General features: G+C 38.5%; 1 protein-coding gene across 2 annotated transcripts in view; it reads left to right on the forward strand.

Annotated features, from left to right (window-relative positions):
• FASTKD2 (FAST kinase domains 2) overlaps nucleotides 1-12,153 on the forward strand; it is a 33,789-nt gene extending 21,636 nt beyond the window's left edge. For both annotated transcript variants that reach the window (XM_079130589.1, XM_079130588.1), the window contains exons 8-12: nucleotides 3,729-3,892; nucleotides 5,215-5,430; nucleotides 5,747-5,831; nucleotides 8,152-8,266; nucleotides 9,245-12,153. In XM_079130589.1, the coding sequence (XP_078986715.1) occupies nucleotides 3,729-3,892; nucleotides 5,215-5,430; nucleotides 5,747-5,831; nucleotides 8,152-8,266; nucleotides 9,245-9,364 (700 nt within the window). In that variant the 3' untranslated portion in view covers nucleotides 9,365-12,153. The remainder of the gene's footprint in view (nucleotides 1-3,728; nucleotides 3,893-5,214; nucleotides 5,431-5,746; nucleotides 5,832-8,151; nucleotides 8,267-9,244) is intronic.
• Nucleotides 12,154-12,777: the final 624 nt, after the last annotated feature.

The raw sequence follows: 12,777 nt of genomic DNA on the forward strand, positions 1-12,777 counted from the left end.
AATGTTGTCTGTTAGAAGATTGATTAAAAGCACAGATAGCTTTCTTATGTTGAATCCCAGCCCTGCCATTCATAAGCTACTTGACTTTTGGCAAGTTATCTATACCTTGATTTATTCATTATTAAAACGGGCTTGAGTTACTTCTAGTTGCATTGGGTCATTCTGAAAATTATGCCAGGTTCTTAATCCCTGGCACAAAGTAATCTTTATTTTTTCTCTTTCTACATTTTTTAATTGATGCATTATAGTTGTACATAATGATGGCATTGGTTACATATTTATACATGCACACAATATGATTTGGCCAATATCCCAAGTAACCTTTAGATTAAAAATAAAAAGAGTTTAGGTCATAGGTCTTAGAGGAACAAATTAGGGCAGTTCTGAGTCTTAGTGGTGACATTCACAGGCCCTCCCTTTGCCATCACATAGCTTGATTACTACTGTCTTCTATCATATTGTTTTTTCTCCAGATTCAAATTTGCCTCCCAGATCTAACTGAGTTTGGGTCAGATGTCTAGCTGATGTGGGCAGGTAATCAACAGAGTGGTGCCGAGCCACCTACTAAGCAGCTGCCCACCATGCTATAGTGAGTGGACCAGTTCAGCTCAGACCACATTTCCTGGGCTTTCCTAATTGCCTGCCTCAGAGCCCCTGTGCTTGCCGTGTCTCATACAGATCTCTTTTGAGCCTTGATCACATAGTTGTAGTTGTTTGTCAATTAATCTGTCTCTGCTTCTCAGTTGGCAAGCACTCTAGAGTCAGACACAGGTTCCCGTTGTCTGGAACTTCACTCAGGGCCTGGCAGAAAGCAGGCTTTTAATAAAGGTTGAAAAACATCCCCCAGATTCACCCTTCATCCACTATCCTGCTTGGTTTTCTTTGAGGCTGGCTCCTATTGACCTCTTGGACTTTTCAGATGAACGGTATCCAGCTAAGTGGTAATTAAAACCCCAGAAACTTTCTCACAGATTCTTTGGGATTAGAAAACAAGTGCTGGCAGTTTAGGGAGTTTTTTCAGCTGACTCTAGGCAGCTCAAGAGATAACTTGGTCCAATAAAAATTTTATATTGGAAATAGAGGGGGAATAACAATAGTAAAAAAAAAAAAAAAAAAAAAAAAAACTCGAAAACACTAGGAGCAGAATTAGTACAGGAAGGAAATTATAAATATTGCCCCTTTGTCTGTCTGCTCTGCTTTTATCTAACCTAGTAGTTCTCAACCAGGGGTTATTTTGCTTCCAAAGGAATATTAGACAGTGACCGGAGACATTTTTGACATTTTGTTGTCATGACTGGAGGAGGTGTATGTGCTACTGACCTCTAGTGGGTAGAGGCCAGGGATGCTACTGACATCCTGTTCTGCACAGGACAGATAGCTTCTCACACCAAGGAACCATCCAGCCAAGTGTCCATAGTGCTGAGATTGATCTCACCCTTAGTCACCCACATTGATATTTCTTCTGTGAAAAAAAGGGGCAACCTAAGTGTGGCTGATAGATCAAGGTTAATCAGTCATCCTGAATGCTCGCAAATGTGCAGCTGCCTGAGTTTGGGACTCTGAGGACCTGAAAAGAAGTTTGCATTCCCTTCCTTCCTAGTCCAGTTCATAGGACACATCTTGTTTATCCAGAGGAAGGCAGTAGGTGCTGGGTATCAAATGAGTGCTTTATGAAAGAAGGAGAAGAGACAGTGACAGGAGTGGCAAAACTTTGAAAGCAGCATAATGCCAAGCATTTGGAAAGACAGTTGACTAGAAGAGAGGAACTGGGTCGGAGAGTGGTGGGAAATTTGGCTTAGTATAATGTGTGTCCTTTATGTGTATGTAAAACAGTTTATTGAAGGAAAAGGTGTATTAGATCCAAAATATTTTCTTGGGTTTGAAACTAAAGGAAGAAAACATTTACCCCTTACAATCTGTCATTTGGGCCTTTGATTTCTTCTCTTGGATCTATATTTATCACCCTGTGGATAATCTCAGATTTGCATCTCTGGTTGTTAGTGTACTCTGAGCTCCAGACCTGTCTCTGGGGTTTGTATGTCATCACTGTGTATCCCTGAAGTGTGTCAAGTTTCAGTAATTCTGGAAGTGATTTTATAATCATTGACTCATGCTTGTCTACTAACATGCTTCTCCTCCTGTCTTCTTCTAAGTTTATTTATTCATTTAGCAATTAAATGTTTACCAGGTACCTGGATAGTTAGGGAAAAGATGAATGAAATAGTCCTTGTCACCAGAGGATTTGGTCTAATGAGTAAATTGGACACATAAATTGGCAGTTAAATATAGCATGAAAAATAGAATGTAGAGTTGTATATAGGACTCAGTGCTGTACCTGTACTCAGTGCTGCCAGGAAGAGAGGGTGTCTGAGCTGATCTTAAAAGCTGGATGAATAGGAGATCACTAGGGGAAGAGAAGCAGGAAAGGACATGTGCAGTAGAAGGCACTCTGTCTCCAAGGACTGAAAGAAACAGCAGAGCATGTACAGGAAGCAGTGCACAGTTCTGGAGCTGTGAAAGCATGGGGCACAGTGTGAGGAGCGAGGGAGAAAAGATGCAGAGACGATCACCACCCAGGCTCCAGCCTTCGTCATCTGTGGCCCTACCCTGTCCTACCTGTCTTTGGAGTGCAGAATCCAAGTGCAGTCAGCTATCAGTTTAATAATCATGCTTCATTCTTTTCTGTAAGATCTGTTACATTCCTTCTGTCCCATCATAACTCCTGTAGCTCCCTAGCCCACCATGCCTCCTTTTCTCCTGGCCCCAACTGGCTTGGTCTGTGGGATTTCAGATGATCTCAAATATTTGCCCTTGCAGTTGCATTGTTAATTAGGTATAGTTGCCCTTGTCATAAGAATCCCTACTCTGTGCTTTAATCTCACTAGTTAGTCACTGATACTCAAATAGCATATGTTTTCAGGGCTCCATTCAATTGATCTTCCCTTTTCTCATCCTTTTACCTGTTCAATTCTCCCAAATGCTACTCTACTTTCTTTCCTCTGTACTCTCACAGCACTTTGCATGTATTTCTTTCTTTTTTTTTTTTTTTTTTTTCTTACATAATGATACAGATAAAAGATTCCCTGAGATACTGACCTGCTCAAAGAATATCTGTGCCATTTATTAGCATTGTCACTCTGGGCAAGTGACCTCACCAAAGTTTGATCTTTACTTTCTAAGTCTGTGCTTAACTTCTTTGTTATACTGTGTAATATTAGCTCTGGATGGTAAGCTTAGGCATGCGGTTCTTTTAACCTAGAGTTTTGATAGATAGGGGATTTCAGTGGGTTACAAAAACTGCAGTGCTGGTCCAGCCTTAAAGAACATCTAGCATGATGATTAAAAGACTGACAGTTTAGGTTCCGATATTGTCTCTGCTACTTCTTGGCTGTGTGTTCATATACTAGTTCCTCAACTTATTTGAGCCTTTTTACTCATCTTTATTATGAGGTAATAATAATACTACCCCATAGAGTTTTAATAGGTATTAAATGAGTGAAAGCATGTAAAACACTTTTTGTGCAAGACATAGCAATAGCAAGTTTTTTATTGGATGTGTACACTTGTTATGAGAGAGCAGCCTGTCCCAAACTGTGTGTGATAACTTATTTACAAGCCTGATTTTTTTTTTTTTCTTTACTTTGGATTTCTTAAGAACATGGGTTTTATAGCACCTAACTAGCTCTTCCATTTCTTTTGAAATCTGACTTTTCTTTGTTCCCCAAAAGGTTCCTAGATGTTATGGCTAGTGCTCTGACTGGCAGTCTTCATCACATCTCTTCTGAAAACCTTTTGAATGCAGTGTGTTCATTCTGTGTGATGAATTATTTCCCCTTGGCCCCTGTTAACCAGCTTCTCCAAAAGAACGTGGTCAATGAGCTGCTGACATCAGGTAGGATGTTGTTGCAAATAGCGACCGAAATAAGACACTACCACTGTGTACCTTATGATTCCAAATGGAGTTTCAGTCAGAGCAGTGTGAGTTAAATGGGCAGAACAGATGTTTCTGAGGAGAGGACTGATAATGGTGATGTTAAAGGTCAGTGTTCAAACCAGCAAACCTACTGAGCCTCCTGTAGTGACAGAGGCTGTTGGTAGAAGAAAAGAAAAAGGATGGCATCATTGTGTTAGTAGTCTTTCCAGCACATGACAGAAATACCCGAGATCAACTTATAAGGAAAAGACATTTATTTTGACCTTATTTCAGTCCATGATTGCTTGGCGGCATCACTTTGGCCAGTGGCAGCATTGTACACGATGATGGGGGCACATGGTGGGGAAGGTTGCTCACCTCATGACGGCCAGGCAGGAGAGAGGAGGGAGGAAGGGACCAGAGTCCCAGTATCCTTCAAGGCCACACCCCCAGTGGTCTAACTTCCACCCACCAGGCTCGGCCTCCTGAAAGTTCCGCCTTTCAGCAGCACCACAGGGTGACCTCCAGTCCTTCAGCATACAGGCCTTTCAGGACGTTTAAGATCCAAACTCAGTCAGCATTATTTCTTTTTTGTTTACACTGTATGCATCTATGCAAAGGCTAAATGTTCAAGTTGTTCTTTACGCCTGTATCAGAGGTATTTGCATTTCCTAATCTGTACATGTCACATTTAAAGCCAACTTAAGTCAACCCTTCCAGCTCTAAACGCTTGGCTACTCATGACCTTTGATAAGGACACAGCCTGTTAGAATAAATAACCAATTAGCTACCAAATTAGTGAATTTATTTATTTATTGGAAATAAATTAATTGTTGATTTTAAATATGGAAAATAAATAACTGGATAGACATACAAAACTTGATGATGTATCTAGAATAAAATAGTTAAAATCCTCTTCAAAACAATGTTATAAAATCCCCCGTTTGTGTTGTGAAAGGTCAATACCATATGGTGATTTTTCTAATAGTATATTTAAAAAAGTAGCCTTGAACCCAGGAGACTTGTATTCTTGTCCAACTTTGCTTTTAATTACACATGAGACTTCTTAACATTCTTGGGTATTGCTTCTATAAAATGAGAAATTTAGATTAAATCACCTCTAAAATACTTTAAGCCCTAAAACATTGACAGGTACAGGGCACTGGTCCAGACCCTGGAAAGTAGTGCAACATTGAGAGTTCTTACAGTAAAAAAGAGATGATTAGAAATAGATACATGAATATAATTTTTTAAATGTGGCGTTAATATTTTTCATAATGATGCGTTTTCTTTCATTTTAGATGACATTAAGAGGAATGCTCACAAGCTGCACATTTTGGATACTTGTCTAAAACTGGATGCTACTCCTTATCAGAAGGCCATGGACATATCACTACCACAGCAGCCATCACCACCATCACACCCAAATGCAAAGGTTACAGAGGCGCTAACTAGCCTTCTGGGTGGTGAAGGATGCTTCTCCAAAGATGTTCAGTTGCCACATAATTATCATATTGGTATGAAAGCATTGCCTTTGGACCTGGCCTACCTGGGCTTTGATTCTTGCTGTATGACTTACTAGCTATTTAGATAATCGCCAGCCCCAGTTTCCTTATCTGCAAAAACACAATAATAATAATACCTATCTCATAAGATTCTTGTGACCAATAAAAGAAATTACACAGTCTCTGGACTAGTGTTTGGCACATGGCTAGCTCTCAATATGTTTTAGCTACTGCTGTTATTGTTAATGGTATTATTAGTGTTAGATATTTTGAAACAGAAATCACTTTGAGCAATGTTTGAAAATTAATATCCATATTTTTCTTTCAGATTTTGAAATCAGAATGGATACCAACAGGAACCAAGTACTTTCATTTTCTGACACCGATGTGACTTCTTCTACAAATATGCAAAGGTTGCTTACCAAAACTCATTTGCCGGACTTTGGCTTTCTTTTTTTGCGGGGATGGGAGGTAGTGGGTAACAGTGATTAAACTCAAGGACACTCAGCCACTGAGCCACATCCCCAGCCCTATTTTGTATTTTATTTAGAGATAGGGTCTCACTGAGTTGCTTAGTACCTTGCTTTTGCTGAGGCTGGTTTTGAACTCTCAATCGTCCTGTCTCAGCCTCCTGAGCCATTGGGATTACAGACGCGTGTGCTGTCGCACCTGGCTCATTTGCCGGACTTTCTGAATTTAAATCTTAATTCTAAAAGACTTCATGTTAAATAGCATAATACCCAGACCTGACATTTGTATGGAGCCTATAATGCATCATAGGTCTTCTTAGCCTTAAATCTATTATTTAGGTGCAAATGTGTGCATTTCTGTTGAATACAGTGGACTAGAGTTGGGTCACTTACTAAAATAGACTTTTTTTTTTAAAATCACATTCAGAAGCTAAACAGTTCAGTGAAACAGTATTAAAATAATTGAAACTATCACTGCAGTATAAACTTCTGACAAGATAGTAATAGTGACTATAGATACTTGAGGCTTCTGCAAAAATCAAATACTACTAAATATTTTGTTCTATCACCAAGACCTTTCCAAAAGTAGAGAAACCTTAACTTCTTAATTAAGCTGTGTTGTGTATGAGGCAGAGCACATTGAAGCTAATCATAAGTTGTTTCCTACACGGAAGTAGGGTACCTCTGGGAAAATTATGATGCCATATGAGGGAATGTACTGCCTGGTCAGCAGATATATATGATCATGGGATCATTACACATACCTCTATTCAGTCAACCTTCGTGGAAAGTCTCTACTAGGTCCCGTGGGGCACCGAAGATGAGTCAGATATGAATGTTAGCCCTAGAGGACTTAAATGTCCTGTTATTCTATTGGATATGTGAAATAAATATGAAAGAGGAAAGTGCAAAGTAAATCTGCAGGGGTTCAAATTCTTATCTACCCTCTCCATTCTCATGTTTACCCTTTGTGAATTCATCTGGCTATTCCTGGGCCATCTTTTCATGTGCTGTCTTCCCTGCCCTTGTCTCCATCTGCTCATAAAAGACTTTCTCTTAGTGTTAGTTTAGCATTGCTGTGACCAAAATACCTGACCAGAACAACTTAGAAGAGGAGAAGTTTATTTCAGCTTATGGGGTCAGTGATTTAGTCCATGTTCTGCCAGATCAGTACACCAGGTCCAAGGTGAGGCAGAACATCACGGTGGAAGGAGGTGGTAGAGGAGAGCTGCTCAAGACGTGACAAATGTGAAGCAGAGAGAGAAAGGGGAAGGGGCTGCAGGGAAGATGAACCCTTGCAGGGCACTTCCCAGTGACCCTCCTGTCCAGCCATGCCTCTCCTACCTACAGTTACACCCAGTCAGTTCATTCAGACTAGAATGGACTGATCAGGTTACAGTGCTCATAATTTAATGCTTTAAATCTGAATATTCCTGCATTAACACAGGAGCTTTGGGAGATGCCTCACACCTACACCATAGCACTCTCTGACCCTAATCACAGGTCATTTTTCTTTTTCAGGTATACCATTGTTCTGACATATAAAATAGTGTAGTAGTTCTTGGCATGAAGTACTGAGAAAAGAAGAAGCTAAACATTCCTTTAAAAATATGAATTTTCTTACATAACAGCCAGGGTAGAGGAAACAATAGTTATAATGTCTCCCCCCGTTTCTTTTTTCCCCCTCCCAATGAATTCATTTCCAAAATGCAAAAAATAATGAAAAAACAAATGACACTTTCCACATTTTTGTTACATTTACGGATTTCACATTTTTAAGTCTTGCCTTTCTCTTAGGGATTCCTTTGGATTTGGCCTCCAAGTTGTGGTTTTTAAATGTTGCTCTTTAGAATATGTGCAGTGTGTACAAGAAGAGCATTTACCATTTGGTGTTAACCTACACTAGTCCTTCTACTGGATAATCATATGCAGATCAGAGATTAGCACCCAGAAAACTTCTATAAAAGAGTGCTTTCATGTCTGAAAAGTTTCTACCTCAAAAATATAGCCATCCTTAAAGATGACTGAGGGATAATTTTGTTATATACTAATTATAAGGTTTTAGTTTACGAAGTAATCTTTGTATTCTGCAGTATCTGCAGAGACCAAGTAAGGGAAAGAGGTGAAGGACTAGGGTAGTAGGGAATGGTGAGAACGGTGGTGAGTGGAGAGCTCAACGTAGAACCCCCCAGAGAGAAGCCAGGCAGAGGACGGTAAATGGTGATCTCCAGAAGGTTCTCATATTGTTTATTTTTGTTTTCAGAGTAGCTGTGCTGTGCGTTCCCAAATCTGTTTATTGTTTGGATTCAAACCACCCCAGAGGATTCTTTGCTGTGAAAATGCGTCATTTGAATGCAATGGGTTTTCATGTAATCTTGGTAAGCAAAAAAATGCATTTGAAATACTCTTTAATTACTGTGGTACATTCTAACAGCTACCAGGAATGTTGAAGTTGATTACTAGGACTCTAGAGATATTGTGAGCATTATTAGAATAAGTGCTGCAGTTATTGTTTTCTTTGAATAAGAACATTTCTAACTTGGCTTCTTCTCATCTGATTACTGTCATTTACTAGGGAGTCTTATAAATGTTATTTTGGTCAGTTTCAATCCTTTTTTGATAAGAAGAATGTAAATAGTATCTTTTCTTATTTAATTGAAGACACATGAAACTATTTTCAGTTTCTTGATTATCTTGAAGAGGGAAGAAAAAATATGAAAGCTTTGCTTTCCCTGGCCATCGAGGGTGGGAGAGTGCTTGTTCCCTAGAAGGATGGGGCAGGATTGTTCCTCTTCTTCCCTCCTATGCTTCCTTTGATCCCAAGCACCACAGCTTTTCTTTAACAGCCTCTGCAGACGTTTCTGTCTGTAGCAAGAATCTTGCAAATAAATTTATATTTATGATAATCTTGGAATCTATTTCAATGCTGCTCATTTTGTCCCACACAAAAACATAAAGTGTAAACATTTGATCTTCCATTATCATACTTTAGTATCCAGGTGCAGATTGTCCATGGATTACTGAGATTAAGATGACCTCTTTTTCTCAATATACTACTATTTAAGATTTTGGTTTTCATACTGGTGATATATATTCTAAAGAAGATTTTCCCAAGAAAGTAATTTTTATACCATTTAGAGGGCCTTTCAGATTTTTATAATTTTTACTGTTATAGGTTTACTCATTCTTAGCTTATCGTCTTAATAGGCCTTTAAAAATATAAATAATTATAAGGTAAGAGCTGCTTTTAAAAAGCAGTTGACTTGATGCTAGTTTAATACGTTTGGATCCCTAAATTAGTTTTTATTTTTTGTGTTATCTTTTCATAAACTGACTATTTTCTTTTCTCTGGTAAGGTCAATAATTGGGAGATGGAAAAACTAAAGACAGAAGATGTGGTCACAGTTTTGAAGACTAAAATCTATTCAGTTGAAGCCCTTCCTTCTGCTGATGCAAATTCGCAAAGCACATATTAAAGTAAAAATCAACCTTTTCATATTAGGACATATACATGCACTTATAAAAATAACTTTAATAAAGACTGAAATTCAGTTATCAACGGAATTTACGTGACTGTTCACTATTACAAAAAAGTTGCTTCATTTCTTTGTTCAAATTAATGTTAAGAATGGCAGAAGTGTTAATTATTGGCATTTTAGAATATACTGAAAAAATTCCAGAAGTGTCATTTTTCCAACAACACCTACCTATTCCCTCTACTGCCCAGATATTTGACAAATTCAAGAACTGTAGGTTTCACTTTTTCTCCCCAGCTTTAATTTTTGAAAAATTGGTTTTTTAGCTGGTCTTGATGGGTCATAGTCAAGTTGGTGTAGGTCGTCTTTGTGTTTGGAATCTGTGTGTACATACTTCTGCTCTCAGCTGTTCTACAACAGGGGTTGTACCTCCAAATCAAAGCACTTCAAGTGTTGGCCAGATAGCAATTGGTCTTTGTTTTCAAGTTGTAGAGGGTGTGAGAACTAGTGAGGTAACATGTTAAAAATAAGGATGGCTTTGCATTTGTAACCAGTGCAGCAGGTGGAGAAACACAGATGAGATAGTACATAAACAGCAATGGATCCATGTTTATGAAAACCAATGGACTGTGAGTTGCTAATGCCTTGCCGTTATTCACACTATTCCTTTCTCTTACTTTCTTCTCCTTTACCTCTCCCATCATTTTATGAGATCTTTTTAAATTAAATATATAGCTGAAGTGTGTTGTGAATCAGACCTGAGTACTATTTTTCAATTATGTCTATTAAGTCTTTTGTTCAAATGTATGTTGCTGTTTAAATATTTTTTTCTGTACCTGTCTACCCAGTGTTTGAGTGTCTGAGATATGCTGATAAATAGGCTGGATCACTTGTGGAACTTGCAGTATGGGTTTCATGCAAGGTGGTGGTGCTCTACCCACAAGTACATAAGACCTGCGATTTCTAGACATCTTACTAGGTACTGGCTACTGCTCAGTATTCATTTATAATTTCTGTTGTCTTAGATTTTTGAGGTGTAGCTGCTCTCAGGACTCTCTCTAGACTTTCATTTCCTCATTTCTAGTATGAGGATAAGTTATTTGCCAAGGCTACACAGATAGTTGGTCTGAGCTAAGGTTTGAATGTGAGCTGGCATGGGCTTATTGGAAAAGTAGTTGAGGATTCCCCAGGCTGACAATACAACAAAACGGCAGCAATATGACAACAGCTGTTGGGTTTTTATCAATTTAATGCAGCCTGCATTTAGGAAAGGTTAGAACTAAAAGGAAGCTCCTTGGACATTTAGTGCCCTCCTTCATTTTATAGATGAAGTGAAGGCTCAAAGAATTTTATTTTTCGGAAGTTGCAGCTATGCCATTGATTTCTACAACATCCTGTTTCTGGGCTACTCACTGCAGGAGGTCTAGATTCTGGTTTCAAATAGGATATTATCTAGTTCTGGCCAAATGATTTAACCTTTATAAGCTTCAGAATGAGTGAGAATATTCTGTTGTTAGAGAAACTAGGGTTCATTCTTTAAATGTTAAGTGTGTATCAGTTTCTTCTAGAGGTTAATTATGACTCATATTCAGAGAATTGGACAAATTTATGAATACTTAAACTGCCATTTGGAGTAGTAATTTTCTTGAGTTTGAACTGATTGACATAGCAGATGAAAAGGCATTTCCCTTTAACAGCATCGCTAGTGTTAGTGTTCTTCATTTTGTGGCAATGGAAGAAAAATGGGCAGAACATGAAGCAGTTGCAGTCTCCTAGTAAATATGTGCACATACAAACAACTGAGATACGTTTGCCTTTCAAATTAGTATTTGGTTTTTCTCTAAGAATTACTGTGCTAATGAAGGTATAATGAGGCAAGCACTTGCATATGCTCTAGTGGAATGTAAATACAACCTTTCTGGAAGTACTTTATGATTTTTTTTTTCTCCTATATTTTAAAAAATGGCTTTATTGAAATATAATTGACCTACAATAAACTGTATATATTTAAGATGCACAATTTGATAAATTTTGATATACACACACATGCCTATGAAACCATCACCACAATCAAGATAATTAACATGTCCATCATCATTAAAAGCTTCCTCTTTTTTTTGCCTTTCCCTTTGTCCCCTGGAAACCACAAATCTGTGGCACACATAGAAAAAGATAGTATTTCCATTACACTAGCTGCAGAGCATTCAGAGTATCTATTTAGAAGTTGGTAGCAAAGAATATTTTCCTTATATAAGAAATAAGTCAGTAAGATTCAAAGCATAAGGGAAGATACTAAATATTTCATTGTGTGATTGAAATGATTACATGTAATTTTTTTTTTTTTTTAAATAGATATTGCTGGGGTTTAAACCCAGGGCCTTACTCTTAGTAGACAAGTGCTCTACCACTGAGCTACGTCCCCAGCCCTTTATTTTGATACAGGGTCTGGCTCAGTTCCCCAGGCTGGCCTTGAACTTGAGATCCTCTGCCTTAAGTCTCCTAAGTGGCTATGATTACAGGCATACACCAGCACACCTGGCTGTTGTACATGCAATTCTTGATCAAGACACTTTAATAAGTTCTTCAAATTCTTGATAGTTAACATTGACAAAAGTAGCTGATGAAACTATTTTTTTAAAAAGTTGAAAATTATGTTTATAACCTAACATCTTCCTATTCTGTTATTAACAGAACGTGTGTTATTGGTATCTTTTTGTGTGTGTGGTAATACAAATGGATCTCAAATGCAATTGAAGTGTTTCTAAAGAATGATGATCTTCTAATTGATAGCAGATATGTTTTGTTCAAGCAGTCACCCTTGAATATCTCTAAGTAAATGGAATTCTGTCCATAAGACAGATCTGGGGCATCTATTAGAGCTGTACCCATGAGGAGCTGGCATTCCTCAAACCCCAACGGACTGCACTTCACTGACATTTCCCCTTGTCCATGGTGCTCAGCGGCTCACTCAGCAGCAGGCTACTTATGTGGTTGTTCCAGTTGTAGGACACACTCTGGCTTCACGTAACATCACAGCAGAGCAGCAAGGGCCACATGCCTCTCATAGTTGTTAACTACAGGAACTGAGAGTTGGACTGTCAGATCCCACCATGTTTGGGTTACCTTCTAGGAAGCCCTAGGTGGGGAGGTCAATAATCAACAGGGTTTTGGTCACCTTGCTCTTTGCGGCTAGCCAGAAGACTGAGGAGTTAGCATCTCTTGACATACTTGTGACCCTTGTGTGCACATGGGCATGTTCTTGTAACTCATAGTCCCAGAAAATGCTGAAGTCTACATTTTTGAGACTCTCAGCTTGAATTCCAAATGTGGCCTAGCCTCCTTCATGCAGATGGGCTTGCTTGAAATTAGGAAGGTTAAATGAGATGGAAATCATGTCTCTGTTGGTTCTGCCA

Source organism: Sciurus vulgaris (genome assembly GCF_902686455.1).
Source record: "Sciurus vulgaris genome assembly, chromosome: 3".
In the NCBI taxonomy this organism is placed as follows: domain Eukaryota; kingdom Metazoa; phylum Chordata; class Mammalia; order Rodentia; family Sciuridae; genus Sciurus; species Sciurus vulgaris.